The sequence below is a fragment of the Pezoporus occidentalis genome, unplaced genomic scaffold, assembly GCF_034315485.1.
Source record: "Pezoporus occidentalis ecotype Australia unplaced genomic scaffold, CSIRO_AGI_Poc_V1 ctg68, whole genome shotgun sequence".
In the NCBI taxonomy this organism is placed as follows: domain Eukaryota; kingdom Metazoa; phylum Chordata; class Aves; order Psittaciformes; family Psittacidae; genus Pezoporus; species Pezoporus occidentalis.
The window spans coordinates 372,102-395,433 of record NW_026916030.1 but is presented as its reverse complement, the minus strand read 5'-3'; the positions used below and the strand labels follow the sequence as shown (position 1 = coordinate 395,433).

At 51.9% G+C, this 23,332-nt stretch overlaps 1 protein-coding gene across 2 annotated transcripts in view; it reads left to right on the top strand.

Moving 5' to 3' along the window:
• The window catches only part of VAV2 (vav guanine nucleotide exchange factor 2), a 103,594-nt gene that overhangs the window by 57,672 nt on the left and 22,590 nt on the right, over nt 1-23,332 (top strand). For both annotated transcript variants that reach the window (XM_062641209.1, XM_062641208.1), the window contains exons 3-6: nt 2,690-2,748; nt 13,130-13,198; nt 21,337-21,439; nt 22,291-22,389. In XM_062641209.1, the coding sequence (XP_062497193.1) occupies nt 2,690-2,748; nt 13,130-13,198; nt 21,337-21,439; nt 22,291-22,389 (330 nt within the window). The remainder of the gene's footprint in view (nt 1-2,689; nt 2,749-13,129; nt 13,199-21,336; nt 21,440-22,290; nt 22,390-23,332) is intronic.

Sequence of the window (23,332 nt, the reverse complement as noted above, 5' to 3'; positions counted from 1 at the left end):
GCAGCGTGCTTTTCTCTGAGATTTCCCTGGAAGTCAGAACCTGCGGTATAGCCATCTGATTCATAAACCGATTTTTTACTTCAGAAGTCTAATAATAGACCGCAGGAGAGCCTCGTTCAGTCAGCCTGGGACTTCCCTGGGACTGCTTTAAGCCCTGTGGGAGCAGGAGCAGGGGTGCCAGCGGCTCCCCAGCCTCTGCGCCCTGTTTGGGCTCAGCCTGTGCAGGTACCGCTGGCGGGCAGCAATGCTCCGCAACGCTCCGTGCCATGGCTCTGCCTTGACAAGCCCTGGAGCCTTTATTGGGTGCTTATGAACTGAGTCCCAGCTCCTCTCCCTAACTGGGGAGAATTTTAGTGGTGGGAGACGGCAGCACAGAGATTTAATAACGTGCATGGAACGGTGTTTAAAGTTTGCTGACAATGTGGGGAGTGAGACCTGATTTCTTTGACTCCTGGCTCTGTTTTAACTTGCTTTTTCCTGTTGCTGTTCATGTCATTTCTAAAGGCAAAGCCAACCTTGTTTAAAAATGCAGACTAAAACAACAGTGTGGCCCTCAGCAACAGCAGGGATGTGGTTTGCAGGTAGGGCTTCCTCAGCCCCTTTGGGTTTGCTCATTGAAACGTGACGTTACCAGAAGCCACATCTTTGCTTGATGCTCTTCAAAGCCAGGGCACACGAGAGACAGTCTCACATGAGAGATGGGGTGTGAAAAGGACTCAGAGAGCCAGGTTTGCTTAACACCTCCCGTGGAGGTGGCAGTGTCGCTGGGAGCTTTGTGCCAGGAGAGCTGCACTTTTGTTAGATTGCAGTAAAACGAGGAACTTCATTGCGTTTCCATTCGTGGCTCTGAATTTCTGCTTGGGAAGGTTTCCTGTTCCTCCTCTAGCTGCACAGTAATTATGGTCTGTGATCAGTGGCTCCAGGGCATCCCTATAAAACCAGGCGTGCCGGGGTGATGGTCTGGTAGCTCTCCAGATAGGCTTTTGAGAATGAGAAATTGGCCAAAATATGCTCATGACAGCAGTAGCAAAAGTAGAGCTTTGTCTAATTAAAGAAATCCTTCATCCCCATCCTCTGCTAAGCAGGAAATGTCAGAGGCAACATCTCAAAGATGTGGAAGAATGCTTTGGTGAAGGCCTCTTGCAAGAAGCATTGCACAGGGGCAATAGAGCATCCCAGGTGCAAGGAAAATTCCCTCTTGCTCTGAAGCTCCTTTCTGTGCTGAGCTCCCCTTAGTGACATCTTATACCGGGGGAAACTTGGCCAAGTTTTGACGTTCAGTCCCGTGTGCCTTGTTGAATAATTCAGCGTCTCTGTTCTCCATGTGAAAGTCAGCCCCAAATACCAAACTGTGGCAGTTTCTTTGTTGCTGCCGCAGCTTTGGGACCACGTGTGGGGCAGCCGTAGCTGGAGCTCACAGTAAAGGAGCAGGAAAATTAGAGTGAGGAAGGTTGCAAGAGGTGGAGAAGATGGGGTTTGGCACAGGAACTGCTGCAGCAGGAGCTGCTCAGTCCCGAGGAGCTGTGTGTGTCCATCCCCCAAACAAGCCTGTGCCTGTGTGGCTCTGGCAGTGGGAAGGATTTGCACGAGGATCCCTGGTGCAGCTCTGATGCTCTGGGGTAATAATGTGGGATGGAGAAAAGCTTCAAGTACCAGCGGCAGCTCCAGGGATGAAGTCGGGCACTGGGGGCTCCTGCTCCCCTGGGTGCTGCATGCGGAGGTGCTTTAGCATCCCCCAGCACAGGTCCCTAAAGGAGGCAGCGCTGATGGGTGCCTCTGGGCTGGGCTGGGTGCAGGGCAGCCCCATTCAGCAGCAACTTCCATGGTGCTCAGGTGCCTGGAGGAGGGCTGGGCCCTGGGCAGCCCAGACCGCTCAGGAAGCCCTTTATCCGTGTCCTGCATCCAGACATCTCTGTTTGTGCAGTGGGTGGGAAACCAGTCCAAAAATAATAGGTTTGTTTTTTCAATGTAGCTTTGCAATGATGAATCTGGGCAAGAGTAGAAGAGGTCTGTGAGGCGCTGAACCCACTCCTTGTGGTTGAGAACTGAAAAATGATCGAGAACTCTGTGTAGCAATTAAAGCTTCCACCAGGAATTGGAGCTTTCGGGGAGAGGTGGTGTCTTGCTGTTCCTGCTTGAGATGCTGATGGAAACACGTCGTTGTTGAATCATTTCTGGCTGCTCTGTGCCGGGGAAGGGCGATGGTCCGTGCTCACCTCTGACAAATTGATGATGTATCTGTACTGAAACGCAAGAAGTCAGAACCCTTCGGTCTTGGCACGTGGCCTCAATAAGATCATTTTGTGTGGGAGAGACGAAAGGTGCTATAAACCTTTTGTAATAAAACACAGAAGTAAGAAGGTTTTCAGTGGTTCTCAGTGTCGCATAAAAGAGCGACTGGAGCAGGTCTGGATGTGTTGTGTGGGTGGTGGGTTGAAGTTTGCTCGGATAATGCTGTTGAATGGGTAGGTTTATAAACCAAGGGTTAAATGTTTTTTAAGCTCATTAATAGAACCAGAAACAGTGTTTGCACTCAGTGTCCCCCAAGCCCTGGTGGCATTGTCCTGTGACACAGATTGGGCACTGGAGCTCACCCATTTCAATGGGTGTTCAGGCTGTGGTACCTCAAGTTCCCACCAAACCTTCCTCTATCACCAGTAAGCACATCAGCATCTTTTTCTCTCTCCAGGTGATCTCCGCAGTATCCAGACTCTCCTTCCACAGTATTGCTCAAACCAAAGGAATTAGGTAAGATCCTTTTCAACCTGATGCTTTAAATGATGTTTTTCAGTCTCCCTATCCATATTTCTAGTATTTAATCACATCAGACTCTTTAAAAGCTACATATATTAAGGTTAAACAGACATCAAGGATGCCTTTGAATTGTAACAGGGTACATGCAAAAGCACCTTGCAGGCTGCTCAGGAATAGCTTACAAAGAAAGTAAGTCATCAGCTGTGTGTGATGTGCCTGCTTGGGGGGGCAGCGGGTGGGTTTAGTGGGATCCCAGGAAAGCCAGCAGCACCCTTTGCCCTGACCCTGTGGTGTCACCCCACTGTCCCCACCTCATTCAGGTGGCCTTTCTGTCACTGGACACTGGGAAATGTCTTCCTGGCCTTGACAAAGGCGCATCAGTGCTGTGCGGGCAGAGGGGGGTAAGGAGTGACCCAGTCCCGGTGCCCCATGTGGGCTGCCCAGCTGTGGGGCTGCTCCTGCTCTGGTAGTGGAAGGAGCAATGGGGAAGGAATTGAACCCAGCAGACAGCCCTGTTAAGCAGAGCTGTTATCGTGGCCTTTGTTCAATTCCCTGCAAGACTGGTTTGCGATTGCTTTTCTTGTTACTGTGTGTTTCCATTATTAATCTGGCACCATCTCATTAAGACCACAGACACAACTGGGACGAGTTCTCAGCCTCAAGTACCTTTCCTCCTTTTTGGGGGGGGTGTTTCTTTTCCTCAGCTGTAGAACACATTTGCTTTGCCCTGCGGAGCGTGTCTGGCTGTTGTGGCAGGGTGTGTTGTGGCACTGGGCTCTGGCTGTGTCCCGGGGTCAGCACAGCCGCAGCCACGCTGTGGGGGTGCTGTGGATGGGCCCCCCTCACATCTCGCCCCGCTGCCCGTGCCCACCACCCCACGCCTCCGTTTCCGCTGTCTGAACTTATTTTCACTGCCTTAACTGCACTGATATTGCTGGAGGGAAACAGCTTTTCACGTGTAAAACAAACTCGGAGCCTTCCCATCTGTTAAACACAAACCTGACAGATCCCACCAGGACCTGGGGGGAGATCCGGGGGTTCAGGTTTGAGGAATAAAGACGTGCTCTAAGTTAAGGACTATTTATTGTTAAGGGTAGCCCTGAGCAATGCAGTGATTATTATTTTAAGAGAAAGGAACATCCAAGGCGCTGGGAGGCGGGGGGTGAGGGGGAACCCACACACAGGCTGCAGTGCCTTTGCCAGGGCTGGGTTTAAGTCTCGGGGCATCACTGGGAGCGGCTCTGCTGTGTCAGCCTTGGCAAAGCCCTTTCAGACAGGGGTGTCCTGGTGTCCTGCAGAGGGTGAAGGAGCAGGCTGTGCCCTAGGAAGGCTTTGGCTGAATTCCTGTTGCTTCTGCTGAGCTCTCCTGCTGTCAGGGCTGGCGATAGCTGGGATGCAGGGCAGGGAGGTTTTGCTGTTCTTGTGGTTATGTGGCTTTTGCTTCTTCATTTTACAAACAGCATTTACAGTTCCCACTAAAATCCCTTCTCTTGGAAGCCTTTGGCACCGTAATGACACAAGAATAGCACAGAGCTTAGTGGGTCTTTGCTTCTAACCCTGTTTTCCTGCTCATTAACCCAGCTCCTCCCCACTGCCAGCACTGCAAGAACAGGAAACGCTGTTGCTCCTTTAGCTGGAAAATCCCCTCGCGGGGTGCCCGCTCCCATCACCGCTGCCCCTGAGCGCGCAGAGCCCTCGCCTTGTCCATCCCTGCCCGTTCTTCCCTCTTGATTAGGTGATTTCCTGCCGCACCTCCAGAAAAGCCTCAAAGACAGAAACTGATCTCAGATGAGTTAATTTAGCTGTGGGAACCAGCAGCAGCTCTGGCTCCCCAAAGGGGCTGCTCACGGCGGCCACTGCTGCCTCTCAGCTCGCTGGGGTCCCCACTGATGCTGGGGGTCCCTGACCTTCCCTCCCACTATGAGGATGCTGCCATTGAAATAAATGGAAAAGTCTCGTTGGCTTAGGCATGGTGCTCAGGACCATGGTAAATAGAGTGCAGTTGGGATGGTGCATGAATGTGGCTCTGCTCCATCCCCTCTTTCGAGGTCTAAGAATCAGGATCACACAAATTGAGAATGAAATAAATCCCTGAGCCTATTACTTCCCTTAAAAAAAAACATGGCAGGTAGGGTAGAAAAACAGAAATCAAGGAATCAATCTTGTATGGTATTCAGTGACGGAAAAAAATATCCTTTCTGTCTTACTGATTCCTGGATACGTGAACCTTGTCAGAGAAGCCCTGTTTCACAGAGCAAATCAGATAGCTATCAGGATAGCTGTGTTGAGATGACAGAGTGTTTCTTCCAAGAAACAAGGTACAAGCAGCAAAACATGGCAGAAAACGATCTCTGATGCGATGCTGCGTTCGCAGCACGCTGCTGGGGCTGTGCTTGATCCGGTGCAGCTGCTGCAGCCCCGGTGTCTGTCCTCCCCTGCTCTGTTCTAGCCATGATGCAGGTTTCAGCAGTTGCAGGCAGCAGCGTCCTGCTGCAGCACGGCTCATCGCTGGCGTCCCTCGAGCAGGGAATGGTCCCTTATGGTGGCAAACCTCGTTTCTCTCTTGCACAGGGCTGTGTGAAGAGCACAGACGGCGTTTCCCGCTAACTGAAGCAGTGTGTAGTTGCCAGGGCCGCCACCACCACGCTGGGTTATTTTTGGGTAGTGCCCAATGTAACAAACCCTTGATGTTATGAGGCTTATTGGTGCCTCCTAGAAAAAGACACGGTTTTGTCTCTTCAAGGCATTTGGAAGAAAGTTGGTCCTGTGCACACAAATGCGCAGAAGGAAGGTGATGCATGAAGGGAAGATGTGTGGAAGGGAGAGCAGGGTCTGTGTTCTGGCTCAGGTGCCGTACGTGGCCCTGGGCAAATCCCTTAGTTTTGTGCGTGTGTCTCAGGAATGGGGAGGGGAGAAAAGCCTTTGTTCACCTGGCTTGTGGGACTGGAGACCTGCTGCTCCTTGGGCACAGGCAGCCTTGGCAGCACTGCCCCTGACCTGGTTTGGGAGCACGGGTCCTGCAGGAATGCGATAATTCTCTTTCCCTGGAGTTTTCGTTGTTGTCTCACAGGGCTGTTGTGTGTGGGGACACAGAAAAGATCCTCATTGTGTAGCATTGCCCATTGCTTCAGGAGAGGGGAATATGTTTAATTGCTGTTGTTTCTCACCCTTTCCTGCTCTGTCTGGAGGACCATTAGTGCTCCCAGGGAGAGGTTACCACCGTGTTCCTTGCCTGTTGTGGCTGTCGCTGAATGAGAGCCTTTATTTTACAGCCAGGACATGGGGAGCTCCCACCACAGAGCCCTTACCCTGCTCCTCACGGGGCACTGAATGCTCCACGTTGGTGGGAGGATTCTGTAGCAGGGAGGAGCAGCGGGGTCTCACTGGGGTATTGTGCAAAGGCTTTCCCGTGCTCTGGAGCACGAGTTCTCACTCTTTCCAGGTTCTCTCCAGCGAACTCGGCTCCCTGGAGGACAATGGGGCTTCTTGTTGCCGGGCCCAGTAAACCGGGATTTATTTTCCCTTAAAGCTTTTTTTTTCCCTTTCCACTTCCCTGCTGCAGCCCTGCCTGTTCTTGCTGCCCATGGCATGTCCCGGTGTCCGCTGGGCTCCGGCCCTTGTCCACCTCATGCTTGTGAGCTCTGTGTGCTCAACGTGAGCTGTGAGTGGGGGGACACGTGTGTTTTCGTCTCCCCAAGATATATGTTTTTCCTGGAAGCCAAGTTTTGCAAGAGAGGCAGGAGGTTAAGGAATATTGGCTCATGCTGCCTGCATGCATTTTTAATGTGTGCACAGTGAAACCATCTGAAAATGGGAAGGAGTTGGAGTGTTCAAAGGCCTTTCATTGAGGCCCTTAATCTAAGAAAATCCTTTATATATGAAGTGAACCTCTCAGTGACTTCAGAAGGCCCCGCAGTTAATAAAAGAGACGTAAAAACGTTTGCAAATGGGGAGTTGGGGTGAGCCCTGTTTGTCACAGGGAGGTTTTCATCTGCGGGAGCAGTGGCCATGCTTTGGTCAGGTGCTGGAGGGAAGGAGAAGGTGCTGGTTGTGTTTTCTGCATCCTGGGAACCAGGGCAGGGCCCCCTTGGGTCTGTGGCTGGCTGAGCCTGTTGGCAGAACAGGTGACATTGGTCTCCTCTCAGGGCAGACGTAGTGAGCATAGCACACTGCCCTGGGCAGAGGTTTACCTGCCCTTTAAACAGATACAGAAATACAAGCCAAGATGCTGGTTCTTGGGTGCTGTGGGAGTTACGGGACCTCTTGTCCTGTGAGATTGGATTTATGAGGACTGTTTTACTCATTGCCAGTGTGCTCTCTGTAATCGTACCCTGCCCATTAGTTTTTTACTGCCACGGTGTGTTCATCGTGCGTGCTTTAAGCATTGCTCTAAAATGGGTGGAGAAGGCTGTGGAAGGAATCTGTGCCTGGAAGCACCTATGGTTGCTGTGCAGAGCTATCCTGTGCTCCAGGGAGTCGGGAGCTGGGACCAGTCCTGGGACTGACCAGCACGGATCCATGGAGGTCCAGCCACGGATCTCTTGAGCCAGGGGCTGAGTGGAGATGGTTTCCAGGGACATGGACAAACCTTCTTCAGGAGTGACCGCAGGGCTTCTCCCTTGTCACTGAGCAGGGTCCTTGGCTAAAAGCAGTTCCTTTTCAGCTAAAAACGTTTTTAACACATTTATTTTGGCAAGTATGTATCCTCACAGGCTTGCTCCTCAGAGAGCCTGAAAAATACCATTGATATGTTTTCCTGCGCGGCTGCTTTGTAGGCTTGGGAGATGCTGAGGTCACCCCATAAGCATCTGCTAATAAAAGCAAAGGCAGTTTCTCTCTCCCCGTCCTCACCAGCAGCTTTGCATAATGAAGATACAGCTCCAATGCGCTCAGCTTTGCTTAACAGTCACACGTGGGGCTCGCTGGGTTTTGGGATGTGCCTGCCTCGTGGCTGCTCCTCCACTTCCTCTGCCGAGCAGGGGCAGCGCACAGCTGACATCAGGGGTGCTGGAAAGGTCTCTCTGAAATGCAGCCCTTGTCCCAGGTGTGGGTAAAGGACTTGAGGCATGGCTGGTCCCAAACTGGGGTCTCCAGCACAGGGGGACAGGGAACACATGGGCTGTGCCTGGCGAGAGGCACACTCGGATGCTCTGGGACAAACCACGTCCCTTTGCACCACTCCGGAGAGCAGGAAGTGCACGTCTGTTATTCCTTATGGACCACAGAAGGTGCTGCTCAGCAGAGGTGTTCAGATCTGGTTTACGGTGCACAGTAGGACCCTGCTTGGCCAGGACACACTGGTGCTGGTTTCATGCCGAGAGCAGTGTGGGTGCTGCTCTGGAAGCCACAGGAATGGATGTTTAGGTAGTTACTTGTTTTCATTGGCGTGTTTCTTTGGACTGCAGGGGCTCGGGTACAGCAGAGAAACTGCTCCTCGACCTGCTAAAAGATTTGCTTGTGCTGCTCTGCCACAAGTTAAAACTGGGGGTTTCAAGGCTTTTGTTTTAGCAGCATTTTCCAAAGTGAGGCAGTTGCAGAGCCCTGTGGGGATGTTGCTGAAGTTCATGGGGTACATCCCAGGTCTGTCCATCCCAGCTGTGAGTTATCCCTGTGCTCCCCAGTGAGTGGTGCCGCCTGCCCAGAGTCTTCTTTAACCTGGGTCAGGTCGTTTCCTAGTGACTGGCTGTGCTGTTACCCCAAAGGGTTCAGGGTTGGGATTTTTCCTGCTTTCTTCTTGGGAAAGTTGTTTCTGGATTCCCCTTTTGGTTTTATCCATCTGTTATCATCAACATGGAGCTGAAGTGTGGAGAAAATCATTCCGCTTTCTTGAGCAAAGCAGAGGGACATGAGAATTTTTTAAAGATGCGATAATGTGGTGAAACATAAATTTATACGAGCTGTTATTTTCTTGTCTCGTAGTCTCCAGAAAGGCTCTGCTCAGATTTGAGCTAAAGATAAAGCAGGGCACGCTGCTAACCCTTGGGCACTGCAGTGCACTGTGCTAACGCTGCGAGTACTCCCCTGCAGAATCATCATCTCTGCTATCTGATGATGCAGCTTGCTGCTTCCCCACTGAATTTCCATCAGAATTAATCTTGTGAGAATTTTTGCAAGTTCCAGACCACAAATAAAAGCAAATCATAATTTTTCAGAGGACATGTCTAAAATCTGGCACAGCATGAGGCGCTTCTTTCCAGAGATGAGTAATGTAACACAATAGTATGATTTTAATTAAATTCAGCAGCTTTTGGTGTGCTCCAATGTGTCTTGTTCTGCAGGGAAAGAATTGATTCCAATCTGCTTTATAAAAATGGCTCTTGGGCATTAATCTCCTGGTTTTCATCCATCTTGCAGCACTTGAACCAAAATTGTTCCCTGACTCTGTTCCCATTTCACAGATGGGAATCGAAACTCAGAGGTCGAGAGTGGGACTGGAGAAGCAGCTCCTGGTCACCTCTTTGCTTGTCCCTGGTCAGCTGTATCAGTAGCAGCCCCCTCCTGCTACATCAGTAAATTAAAGGCTGCTTTAATCTGCCTGATCCCACCAAAGCTGCTGCTGAACGAAAGCGCTTTCAGCCAAGCGTGAGCGTCTGGCAGAACCCCCCTGGTTTTCTTTGGACAGCTCCTGAGGGTGCAGCAGTGTTCCCCAGGAATTACGGCCTGTAGCTGCCATGCTATGGAAACCTTTATCTGCCAGATCCTGAGCCAGGAAGACTCGGCTCAGCCCCGTCCATCCCAGCAGAGCTGCAGAAGCTCCTTTGCACCAGCCTGAGGCTCTGGTCCTTTCCATTGCTGAAGGAATCCCTGGCAGAAGGGGCAGCAGATGGGAGCAGCTCATGTTTCCTGGGTCTCATGGTCTCTGCCTGTTTTTTAAAGCACTCAGATGTGATCGCTGGGCTGAGGACAATAGCAGGAGATGATTCTGCTGGTGTTAGAGGCTGGAGTCCTGCTCCCACTAGGGGTTGAACCGAATCCTTCACCCTTCTGTGATGTTTGCACAAGTCATGTAAACCTGCTCACAGATCTGCTGACAGAGCATCTCCACCGCCAGCAGCCCCTGGTAGGAACAGCCCCATGGGATGGGGGGCAGCGAGTGGGACATTCCCACCCCGCCTGCTTCTCGCCAGACTTTCTGTTCCCAGGACTGGTGTTTGACCCCAGGAAATCGAATGAAGACAGGGAAAAGAGAAAATAAATGATGCCAGATCCTCCCTGCTCGGTCACATGTTGGATTTGAGGTTAAGATGCTATTGTACACAGGTATCAGACTAAAGCTGACCCACCCCTGACCCTCTGTATTCTCTGTGACGGTAGCGCAGAGGTGAAGAGCTGGCTTCAGTTGCTAGGACAAGGCACCCAGATGCTGAAATATGTTCATAAATAAGTAAGTCGTCTTGCTGTCGCTGTTGGAAGCGCAGCCTACCTGGCTCTTGCCATTAAATAATGCAGAGGAGAGTGCATCCAGGCTGTGCATCACACAGTGCCTTCACCCTCACGGAGGATCATGGGGGTGGCTGATGAGGATACGGCGTGGGATGGATCATGGGCAACTCAAGTGACCACCAAGAGCAAGGCAGGGGTTCTGCATTAGGTGCCAGTGGAATAGTGATGGATCATCCCCATGTGCTGTACCGTGGCTGTGGACTGCTCCTGCCTTTCCTTACCAGAGTGTTGCACTGCAGGGCTCTGTGTGCCGCGTGTGCGCAAGTCTCCAACACACGGAGTAGCCTAAGTGTTTCGTAAGATCAAGGGGGTGCTTTGCATCGTGTGTCGAGAGCGATCATCTGCTCTAAGTCATGTCCTCAAGAGGAGAAGCTCGCTCTAAACTCCAGAACAAATTACTTGGTCTTTTCTTCTCTTCTAGGCTCTAACACAAACAGATCAGATCGACCCCACTTTCGTTCTCCTCTTTGATCTCTGGGAGCGATGCTGCTGGATGCTGTGGGGTTTGTCTGTGCAGAAGTCTGCTCTGGGAGGTTTATTATCTCTGAGAGCCTCTTCTGGGGGCGTTTGATGTTTCTGGGGCTTTTGCTCTTCCTCCTGAGTGGGATCAGGCTCCTGCGGAGCCGCTGGTGCTGCAGGCAGGAGGGGGAGGCGCAAGCACAGCAAACCCCGGGCTTCCTCCAAACACCCATCCTTCAGCTCCAGGTTTTAGATGGTCCATTTGGTAACCCTCTCCTTGCGTGACTGCCCTTCTAATTGCATTCTGCATCCTTATTTAGCCATTAGCTGCTATGGCAGAGATACAGGATATTAATTCCTCCCCTGCCCTGACTTTCACTCCGGTGCTTTACTGATGGTCAAGGTGAAGCCGGGGGCTGATGGAGCTGCTGTCCCCACGAAACTCGCAGTAGAAAGTATTTTTCTCTCTTTGCTGTCTCCGTCTGACTTGGGAAGGTTTATCACAGGAACTGATTACACCGCAAGCCAAGATTTATGGCTGGAAATATGTGCTTGTGATTTTAATTTTCTTTGTGGCTCTTTTACTTTCTTTCTGGCTCTGTGAGCAAAGAGAAGGCAATAGAGATTAAGAGCAGAAGATGCGTGTAAAAGAAAGGTGGTCATGCCTGGCGTTGGGTTGTATCTTTTACTCTTTAACCAAGTGCTGTTCAAGCAGAGGTCACCCCTGATGCCTCCTGTCTCACTGGAGAAATGCTGCTCCCCCTCACCAGCTGGGGCTGAGCTCTGAGGCAGGTTCCCATGATGGGGTCTGGCACTGCAGGAAGAGCTGGTGGCATTTTTGTCTGTGCCTCACATGGCTCTTGTATTTGTCACTGATCCCCAGGGGACAGAAGGGGAGGGGAAGCACAGGTTTGGTAACGATCCTGGGTGCCTCCAGCCTCTCACTGCACCTTTGAGCTTTGCAGCTTCTCTCCAGAATGGACATCCCCCCAGCCACAAATGCATGGGCAGCTTTGTGCCAGATTTGGGGTGCTGGGGCCATTGTCCAATGGCACTGGCCTTGCCATGAGACTGTGAGAGCCAGCACAGCCCCATCTGCTCTTCCCACCCATCGCTGTCCTCCCCCTGCGCTGGTGCTTTGCACGTGGGCATGGTTCAAGGCCCCATGGGTCCCATGGGTCTGCATCTCGCGCAGGGCACGGCAGCCGGGATAGCTGCTGGAGCATGAAATCGCCTTGCCCTGGGGCTGGGGTCACTTTTCCCTCCTGGGCTCACCACCTGGTTGTGGTTTTAACTGAACTCACTGCAGGTTTGGGCACTATTTCAAACACTTGGTCTGAAGCTGCTCCTTAAAGGAAGGGTGAAGTAAAGCTGGGGGGACGGGGGACAAATGGATTCATACTGGAGACAGGATCCAAAAATAGCACATTTGGGGGTAGCCAGGCCGTGTGTTGAATCCTTGAGGAGAGGCAATGTGTTGTGAAACAGGGAGGGTGGAGGGAAGAGGGGGAAGTTGCCCTTGGGGCAGTTAAAAGTTCACGTGTCCAGGTTTGCTCCCCATGGCATCAGCATCCCAGGGACACCTCTGCCTGCGCCGCGGTGCCTCGGGGCCGGGCTGCAGCCACATTCCCTGGCTCCAGCTGGAGTGGGGCTCGCCCGACCGCAGGAGCCCGGCACAGCCGCAAGGTGCATCCAGCCCTGCAGAGCCGCAGCCCGCGTGGCCCCGCGCCAGCAATAATAGTTTGGGTTTAATTAAAGCAGTATTTTTCATCTCCTTCATACATTATTTGGTTATTACTTCAGAACGAGCCAAGGAATTCTTGTATTCCCCTCACTCCCTCCCTTTCTCTTTTAATGTGCTTTCTACCCCCTTCCTTTTGCCCTTTTGGTCTCTTTTCCCTAATCCCCCAGGTTTTAACTTTTTTCAGCTGTCGTTAAGCTGTTAGGACAAGGAAGCCCAGGGTTTGTTAAGGACTCATTCATCCTGGTGGGGTTGGCTGCCGGCAGGGGTGGGAGATGCTGGGGGGAAGCAGCTCAGAGTGCCCTGGCTGGGCAGGCAGGAGCTCGTGGGTAGAGAGGTTCCATCACAGGGGACAGGAGGATGCTTCTCTGGCTCAACGAGTCCAGCACAGACTCGGATGAGATTGGCACCGAGTCCTTTGTGCAGCACCAGCACAGTGCAAGCGGCAGCTCAGACCCGGCTCTCTGAGGTGCTATTAAATGGTGCAGTGCTCAGCCGGTGCCCTGCAGTGAATCAGCCTCTCCTGGCTTTTTGTCCTGCCGTGCCAGCACTGCCCACGGAGAGCAGCGGGGATGGGCTTGTCCTGGCTGATGCCTCCGTAAGAGAAAATGTATTTGCAATGAATGTTTTGTTCCCAAACACCCTCTGCCCAGTGGGGTCCTTGGGCTGGGGCTGCGGGGTCCGCCTGCCTGGGGACACACCAGTAACACTGTCGTTCCTCTCCTTCCCCAGACCCTTCCCGTCGGAGGAGACCACGGAAAATGATGACGATGTGTATCGGAGCCTGGAGGAGCTGGCAGAGTAAGTGGCCTCACCTAGTCATGGGGGGACGTGGAAAGGGAAAAATTTCATTGTGGATCCAGCAGAGTGGGACGAAAGGTGACAGCGGGGCTGGCAGAGCCGTGTCGGCTGCTTTGATCATCATACCAGGTGATCCTTGTGCTCTTGCAGTAGTCTGTCTATTCCCATGTAGAGCCCTGGGAGGCATCACTTGTAATAGGGTTGAGTGTATGGGGGGCTTATTAGGGGACTTGGGTTGCTGAGCCCATGGGGAGCTCCTCTGCCTGCTAAACCCATCGTTAGCTGCAAGATCCGGGGCTGGGATCCATCCTCCAGGCTGGCTGAAGCCAAGCTGCTCGCTGGGTCCAGGAGGGTACTCATTGCTAACTCAGTGCTGGACCCCCCACCATGGCATTTTGGGGCTGTGCTGGTGCTGGCACATGGGTCTGCATCCCCTGTGCATGATTTCAGACCGCACCAGCCGAAATCACAGGGGATGCAGACCAGCGATCGTCCCGCCTGTCCCTGGTGCTTGGTGGGCTGTGCGGCGATGCTGCTGCGGTTTCTGTGTCTGTGTTTGTCTGGGTCTCTGGGTCTCTGTTTTGCTGCCCATGGTGATGATATAACAGGCTTTTAAAAGCAACCTTGAACTGCAATACACGGTGAAGCGCGGGTGCTATCGGCATTCAATGGCAGCTTTCTCGCCAGCCAGGGTTTTACTTACGAAGTGCAGTCTGTTTCATCTGGAGGGAAAGTCTGCATGGGTGGATATGTGGCTTTATACAGTTAAATATTATTGTTCCACAACATAAATAATAAGGCTTTTTAATCCAATGAGTTCCTTATGGCTTCAGTTATTACAAAAGTAAATCATAAATTACTAGCCGAGGGAAGGGAGTACCCTGGAAGCCCCCACTCCCCGTCTGCTCCGGCAGCTACACTTTAATAACATTTTAACTTATAGAGGGATCCTTTCAGGAACATTTTTCTCTCCCTCTCAGAAAGTTCTCAAAATCCCTTTAATACTGGGTTTAAATTCCTGATTCTCACACAGAAATGTGCTGTTAATTGGAGAAGGGTTTGTGTGTGAACTCGCACCCAGCGCTGGTGGCTCCTGCAGGGGGTCCAGGTGAAGCTTCCCAAGCTGCTTCTTGGACCTTTGCTCGTGGCTGTGAGTTGGCTCCCCTGTGAGAGGGTCTGGGATGCCCAGGTCCTGCACTTGGATGGCTTCAAGGTTTATTCCTTATCGATCCCTCTGCTTTGTCCCATGTTGTCTCCAATTTCTAACTTTCTCTTTCCCCCCATTCTTTGCAAAATCCTCTTCTTTACACCTTCAGTAAGGACCCCTGGGGGAAGGCTCCTGTAAACCATGGGGGTGTTGCAATAATTCCTTCATCCAAGTCTGTGCTCCTGGTGCAGCCAGGTTGTGCATGGAAACGCAAGCCATGGAACGGGGACGTGGTTCACCCCTAATGTAGAAACCCCGAGAGCCGCTCAGCACCAGTGCTGCCATCCCACTGCCTGCAGAACCACCAGCAAGAGTCCCCCTTTCTCCTTTGACAAGAGCATCTCTCTGGCTTGACAAGGAAAGTTTCACTGGAAGCTTGCTGATCACAATGGTGCGTGCTGGGCACCGCTGCTGGGTGCTGGCAAACGTGGGACCACATCAGAAAAGCTCTTTCTTCGCTGCTGCCGATCTCCAAACAGCTGAACAAAGGCATCATTCATGAGCTGGGCATGATTCAGTCCATCCAGCATCTTTGCATTTAATATTGCTGATGATCCAGCAGCCTTGGGAAGATCCAAGTGCACCCGAAATGCTTCATTGGAGGCAAGGAAGTGATTTTCACAACAAGCAGTGAAGCTACCCAGTGCATGAAAGGAACCATGACCGAGCTGGAAGCAGCAGTCCTCCTTTTTGGAGGAGAGACCCCTCCACCTTTGGGTGTTTTTTCTACACTAATGTGGTGCATCAGTGCAGCTGTTTTTTTCCTTTGGATCATTTTGGCAGGATGAATGGTTCTTCCCATAAAACCACCGTAAAAACCACTGTGCTGCTGCAAGTGCCCAGCCTTCTGTCCCTGACGGGCCGAGGAGGGATGGTCCCGGTGGACTCGGCACCACCAGGAGAGATGAGTGTCCCAAAGGGAGCTCTCTCTGGGCGTTGTGCTGCTGGGATAAGCTCAGGTTAAATATTGAGCAGTTTCTAACGAGACATTTTGGGGGCTGGTAAAAGCGGCTGTTTTGGAGAGCATCAAAACTCCTCATTTCAACCCCAAACGGAGCGGTTCACCTTCAGTATCACGGGTTACCCTGGGCTGCGTGCATCTCCCCGGCGCTGGCTCAGCCCCAGCAGGTCAAGGCAGAGAAGTGCCTGGAAGCGGCTGTTGCTTAAAACCCCCAACGAAGCCCAGCGCAGGAGCCAAGAGAGCAGCTGGTGCTGGGCAGGGACGGGAGCACGGCACAGAGGGTGTCCGGGGAGCCTGGGACTTCTCTTTCCCTGTCCCCAGCCCCTGGGTTTGCTGCGCGGGCGGATGGCAGGGCAAGGGCGGCCTCTGCGAGCGGAGCCTCCTCCACGCTGGGGAGCAGGAAAGGGCCGTGCCCCCTCTGCTGCCTGCGCTGTCCCAGCGAGCCCGGAGCCCAGCGCAGCAGCCGGGCGGGGGGAGCTCGTGGGAGCTGGCGCTGCAATCAGTGACCGTGCTGCCCGTGCTGAGGATGCTCCCGCAGCTCTGCAGTGATGGGAGCTGCTGCTTCCCACGTGGCTGCTGAGCGTCCTCCCCACCGACCGCTTTCCGTCTCTGGTGGCTGTTTCAGCTGCCCCAAACCCCTCTGGTGCTTCTGAAGTTACACCTCACACTTCAGTTAGGTTTGCTGTGCTGCCCCTTAGTCTCTCTCCAGTTATTTTCTCTCATTAAGCTGATGAGAGCCTTTGATTCTGGTCCTCTTCACAGCACCAGAATGTTTTCTATCACGAACCTTCTGCACTTCATGGCACTGTCCCTCTGTGGTGGCACAAAGGCCAGCAGGTTCGGTGGGTTGCACCCACCATGTGGGATGGGGTTTGGGTTGTTTCGTAGCTGTTTGAGGAATTCAGGCAGGTAGAATTGCTATGAATAGTTTGACATGATGAAACATTTAATTTGCATGATTTCTGGCTTTTTTTTTTTTTCATCCCTTCCGAAGGGAATTGGTTTGAAGGGAGAAGCTGTGTTGTTGTAAAAAGGGCAAAGCCAGTGTTTTGAACAGAAGCTCCCCACCAAGCCCTGCACTGGAGCCAGGAGCTTCATCCCACAGGTCGGTGTTTCCTGGTCTTGTTGTGAGCTGCATCTCACTGGAGATTTGTCCTCAGTGGAAGCACTGGGGATAGTGAGGTGTTCCCAAACCTGCCACACAGAGAAGGGGAGTTGCAGGAGATCTGTCTGGCCTCAGTTTCCCAAGCGATGCAGCTCAGTGGGGCACAGACTTTGCCACCAACCTGTCTTCTGCCACGAGCTTCCTGCTGAAGGTTCTCCTTCTTTCACTGCTGTCACCAGCGTTGCCTCCTTGCATCTTCCAAGGCAGTGATGTGCTCAGCAGAATTTCTCTAGCGCGTTAAAGCAGTACCGAGTAGAGGAGCCAAGGTGGGATAAGTTAGCTGCCACTTTTTTCCTGGGTTTTGTAGTGTTGGAAAAGCCACACTTGCCAGCCAGTTAAATGAACGGCTCTGTGGGATACAGCACTCGAGCCTTTGCACTTGTAAATGTGTCTTTTCTTCTTTGTCACCAGTAAAGGTTTCTATATGTGCTGCTACTGCCATTGCTGGGATCATGCTAGCTGCTGTAACTGGGTGAGGCTCATTCTTGGGATTATAATGTTCCTCTTTGAATGGGGAACATAAGACCTGAGTGGAATAGATGGCAAAAGGCTTCTCCTGCTATTTCCAGACACGTGTCTCCATCGAAGTACAATCTGGCTAATTAAAACCCTGCAAGATCTCACGTCCAGGGGCTGCACACCTTGCACTCCTTCGCCCTGAAACACAAGCCTGCCAGATGTGCTGCAGATACAGGACTCTGCTTGTCCCTGTCTGACAGGGACCCTGAATGAGGGGGCTGCTCGGATGAACTCCCTATTTATAGCTGTAAGTGCAGAGTAAGAATGAGAAAGTGGAGGATTACTGGGGTGAACTGGAGCCTGGCAGCTGTCCTGGGGAACCTGCACATTCCTTTCCAGCCTGGACCTGGCAGGGCTCTGAGGTCTTCTGGCTCTGAACCTCAGCCACAGGGCTGGAAATCTGGAGCTCTGTTTGGGTTGTCGTATTTTAGCTCCTCTCCCTCCTCCGCCTCTGACTTCTGCTCTTGGTGGTTCTGGTGGTTCAGAGCGAGAGCAGCGTGTGCTGGGTTTGCCCTGAGGCTTTGCTTGGGCTCATCCTCGAATTCTTGAGCCTGGTACAAACTCATCACATTCCTGGAACAGCTTTAATGGATTAGGAGGTTCTTCAGTGGCCCTCAAGACCTTCAGAGCTTCCCTGATTACCCTCCTCATCCACACGGGTTCCCAGCAGTGGGAACAGTGGGACCGGTGCCTTCACCCAGGGCAGTGAGGTTCTTCCTCAAACTAACTCCATTTTGGCTTCCTATCTGGGGGAATGGCACCAGCAGGTACTGGGATCATGGAGGAACCCTGCTCTTTTCCAGCTCCCTCCTTCTGTATCCCTGTTTGTCCCTCACTCCGAGGCAGCAGCTTGGCACCAGTCCCACTGCTAAGGGAGCTGCTCCTTGGTATGGCTGCTGCCTGCTTGGGCATGTACTGAGCAGGCATGGCCAAGGAGGAGGAGCTCAGCCAAAAGCATTGGTTTTGCCTCAAATTGCCTTAGGTATGAAAAGCTTTCCTGGCAAGGCAAGGTGCTGCCAGCCCAAAGCTGGTTCCATCCATCCCAATAGCAGTAATTGCAAATGCTGGCATGAATTCTGAAGGGTTCATAAAATCCCTTCCTAAACCCAGAGCTGTCAATGTATCTCCTAATCCAGGCAGTAGATCATAGGCTCTGATACCTGTGGGTAACTTGCAGGCTCTGCTGCTTTTATTGGAGGAGTAAATTGCTTTTCTTTGTGAAGAACAAGGTGAAGGTATGGCTTTCCTTGCTCAAGTTGTTCAGTCTAGGCATGACATGCTTGGGATGCTGAATTTATTGCCTCCCACAGCAGGGGTCTGTGCTGAACACAGAAAATACCTGCCTTGCTCTCCTTTCCCTTATGGCATTTAACACCAGTGTGTTCTTAGATTGCCACTGGCTAAAATCATCCCAATGCCTGTTCTCCTTTAATGATGGGGAGGGGGTGTGTGTATTTTCAACCCTGGCAGACAAAGTGCAGAGGCTGATGCAGATCAACATGAGCAAAGCAGCAGCATCAGCCGCTGTGCACGTGCCAGGAGAGGCTCATCTGCATGTTTTACTGCTCCCCGTAAAAGCAGCACCTCTGGTGTTCCTCAGAGGTGTACTGGGCATGGGTTTAATAAATAAGGGTCTGCTGGACAAAGGTGCTGTTGTTCTACCACCACCATGGCTATCGGGTTTGGGCATCTCTGGTGCCTCTCCCCTAGGCTCTGAAGTGGAGGTGTCTTTCTAGATGGCCCCAGGACCAGGGTTATTCCTAATTTTTTCCTGATGCCAGAAACTGGAGATGGGGAGTGCTTGTATTGGTGTGGATGGGTGGGAGCGAGTGAAACAGCGGGGCTGAGCCCCTGCGATAGAGCAATGAAAGTGGTGAAGTGCTGTCAGGATGTGGCTCCATGTGGTGGGTGCAGTATCTGTCACACGGCTCTTGGCAGCTCTGCAGGCAAATCTGCTGTGTTGTCTCTTGGTGGGCATTCCTGCCCCTTTCCTGGTGGCCCAGAGGAGCTCTGGGTAGGGCCAGGCTGGGGGAGGTCAATGAACCCCCGTCCTTCTGCAGGCAGCCTGAGATTTAGCAAAACCCCATCAGCATCTCACGCTGCCTGCTGGGTTCCTCACGGTGATGTCCTGGTGTGTGCCCAGCCACAGACCAGAGCTGGTGGCTCCTTGGTGATGGAGGAGAGGAGGCCCCTCTGCCGCACCAGGCTGGGGTCTGAGGATTGAACGTGGCACCTGGTTGTGCTTGTGTGGGGAGAGGATGCTCAGGATGCGGGGCTCTGGGGTCATCTCAAGTGCTCTGTTCTCCTTTGCACATGGCCCATACCAGCCATTGAGCGGCATCAGGGCTCAGCTCCAGCAGCAGCGTCCCGCAGCTCTCCTGCAGTCGTGTCACACCAGCCGGGCTCCTGCTCGGGACATTAACCCAACCCTACGTTCCCTAATGGCCCTCGAGCCAGGGGAGTGATGTATGGAGAGACAGGCAGGAATCTGAGAGGTGCGGGCGGGAATGTTCATCAGGATCTGGGAGTTACTTGGTCTGGATAAGGAGTGAGAGAATATAAATATTGGTACAGATAATGCTGGTGACGGCGACACTTGGGAAGGGGAAGATGGATCACCAGCTATTAGTAGGCATTATTACAGCAGCTGCAATGCATCATTCAGGGAGAATGGGATGGATACATCACGCCAGTGTATTTATTTAAAATCCCCAAATTTTTATTAAATAAATCTGTTTATAAAAATAGAAAGAACTGTATTTAGAAAAGAAATAAAGGCCAGTTTTGTAAGCAGATGTACTCTGCTGCTCTGTGCTATGTAGTGTAGAGATGTCGAGTGTTACAGTTTGAGTGCAGTTCTACACCTCAATATATTTGTCTGTAATTAATACCCATGTTGAATGAGGCAGCTCATAAAACACCGAGCTCTGTTTGATATTCCAGCGTTTCATGCTGTGCTGATCCCATGGGGCTGACTTCAGTGGGAGCCGTTAGCAATCAACACCTGTGGATCTGAGAGCTAAAATTGCTGCTCTTAATTGGTATTTACTATGGGTTGAATTTTCAGAAGTGCTCTAAGACTTGGGAGTCCCTGGCAGGGCTGCATAAGCTCAGATGGCAGCTCAGTACCTCACAGCATAAGCTTTAAACACAAATTGAGCTCTAGTGATGCCTTTCAAGCACGTGCTTGCAGGGGCGTCTCCAAAGTGATGCGGCTGATTTTGAGAGCATGACTTTTGCTGCTTCATTTATCTTTGTTGTAAACATTATCACTGGCCTCTGCTCAGAACTGGGGCTGAGCATCACCAGGCTGAGCATCAGCCGAGCTCACCTTACGGTGGCCAGGAGAGCGCTCCCCTCCTCTGGGTAACATTAGAGGTAAAATCGCCCAGTTTGCCCATCAGTGCAGGGATTGTGCTTCATGGGACTCGGTGCATCCCCAGAGAAGCTGGATCTGGAGCTTTCAAACCTGGACTGGAGGGAAGTGGGGCTGTGGCTGGTCCAGGTGTCGCTGTGGGTCCTGCACAGCCCTGTCACACTCCCCCTCAGTGAGGCAGGGCTGGGATGCTTCTACCTGTGCACGGAGTCTTCAGGTGATTATTTAGTGATTACTGGATGATTATTCAAAGCTTTACTGCTTTGAATGGACATGGGCTCCTTCACCAGTTTGCAGCCCCCACTGGGGGAAAGGAGTGATGTTTTTTGCATGAAGAAAGTCTTTTTTGTTGGAAAAAAAGCATGATCAGACCAAGAATGAGGCAGTGCTTTAACATCCCAACATCCAAGCCACTAAAGTGTATTCTCTAAGTGTAATGTAGGTAAAGCCACTGGCACAGGAGCTGCTCTCTGTCCTGAAGAGGAGGCAGGAGATGAGCAGGAGGCTGTGGGCAGCTCCGGAGGCTGGTGGGGCTGGCCCTGGTGGCTGCAGCACCTCGATGGTCCTGCTGAGTGCTCTATGGGACGAGCACTAACTCTGCAGGAGCAGAGCTGGCAGCTGATGCTGGAGCAGCATCGCCACGCGCTCAGCACAGGGCTCAGAGCAGTGTCCTGGCTGCCATCCCTGCCCGTGCCTTTCTCCTTTCTCATCCTCCGGTGAGCGGGAAGAGATGTGCAGTGGGTACTGATCTGGGAAAACGGAGTCTCCTGATGCAGAGACTGTGGGCTGAGCCCATCAGCGCTGTGGGCTTTTTGTATTGTCATGGTTGTCCTCCTTGTGCCAAGGCGGTCACTGGCTGGCCTGGGGCAGAGGCAGTGACCTTGGCAAATCGTTCCCCTTCTCGTTCCAGTGAGCATGACCTGGGGGAGGATATTTACGACTGCGTCCCCTGCGAGGATGAAGGCGATGATATCTATGAAGATATCATCAGAGTGGAAGTTCAGCAGCCCATGGTAACAATTTATCTGCATTTTTAAAGCTGCACCTTGATGGGAGGGGAAGTGGGAGGGTTAATTAAATAAATAACCATCCACCCGTGACAAGTGATGCTGCAGGGGAGTGAATGCTTTGAATCCTGAAACTGAGCTCCCTCGCAAGCAGTAAAAGTGAGCTCAGGTGGGACGGGACCAGCCCAGAAGGGCTTCTCTGAGGGGCACCAGGGGCCGGCCGGTGTCGCACAGCTGGGCAGTGCAGGGTTCGGGTCAGTAACTGGCAATTTACCACTGTCCCCTCCTCAGTGCTGTCCGTTTTCCTGCACACTGCTGCACAGCGATGGAGCCCATGGCTCTGACTCCCTTCCTCCCCTTCCCTGAGCAAAACCAGTCTATTTTAAATAGAAGCACCCCTATGTCTGGCCAAGTGTTGGGATTGTAAAGATTTGTTGCAGTTACGTGTGTGTCATGCTAATCCAGTTCTTGTATTTCTGCATGCTTCAGATCAGATACATGCAGGTAAGATGCATTGATTGAAATACTGGTTTCCATCCAGCACATACGTCTGAGCTAGGGGTTGTAAGGGGGTGTACAGAGGGTCCCCGTTCCTGCACAAGAGCAGTGAAACCCCACTGCTGAATTATGTTGAATGTGTTGAAAAGTATTGGATAGTACAGACAGGATCCTTCCTAATTTTTCTGGATAAAAATAGTTTTCTTTAACATAAAGCAGTAACAGAGCTCTCCTGACTTCCCAGGCTTGAGCTGGTTCTGGGTTGGCTCTCATTGAAGGCTGACTGGAGCTCTGTGCTGCATGAGAAGGTGGCTGGACCATTCTGGAGATTATTATGTGTTGGTTTTCCTTTTTTCTAGAAAATGGGAATGACAGAAGATGACAAAAGAAATTGCTGTTTGCTAGAAATCCAAGAAACTGAGGCCAAGTACTACAAAACACTTGAGGATATAGAAAAGGTAAGAACTGAGGCATCTCCTCTATGCTGTCACCTTGCCGTCGTCCTGGTCTCCCATTAGTCTTGCTGTACTGGTTGTCGCAGTGAGAGCTGGCAGATGTTGGGGCAGGATCGATGTGTTCACATGTAAAACTGAAGAGGGAGATCCAGAAAACCCATCCTGACCGGCACAAGTGCACAGCCATAACTGCAGGAGCCAGCCAGCACGTTTCTGTCTGCTCAGTGCCTGTTGGAAAGAGGCTGAACCCATCCCACTGTGTCCCCTGCCCGGGCTGGAGGCTCAGCCGCTGTGCGTGCCCATAGGAGCCGAGTCCGCAGATCTCATTGCGTGATTGCCATGGGATCATTTCTTCATTCGGGGTGTTTTTCAGAAGTGCTGGTTTCTCATTGGAACTAATTGCATTAAAAGTAGCATTTTGCTGCTTAAATTCACAGGGTTTTATGGGCTTTCATAAATTATTGTTGTGTCTTTCAAATCAAAGTGAGAACGAGCACCTCAGCACGGCAGCGGAGTGGTGGGCATGGCTGGAGCCTGGCGTGGTTTTTGCCCCGAGGAAAGCAGCAGGAATGAAGAGCAATAGTGAAAATCCAGCTGCCGTTTCCAATCAGCCCAAAACGCTTTTGGTTCCTCCCCTTTTGCAATTATTTGCCTCTGTTTGCTGCAAGTTCCTGTGAAAAATCATAGAATGTGAGGGAAGCTGGCACGATGGAATAACGTTTCCCATTTTCCATGAAAACGTCCCAATGTACATGTCATTCACATAAGTAACCCTTGTTCCTTGGAAACAGCTGCAGCCCTCCTGGTTCACTCCAAAGGAAGAGTTAAATTACAGCTTTCATATCCATTAGAGAAGTTCGTAAAGGCCTGGTGGGTTCTGATGGTGGGTTATGGGTACGGCTCATCACATGAGGGATGGTTTTGTCGTTACAAGTCATGGGGACGT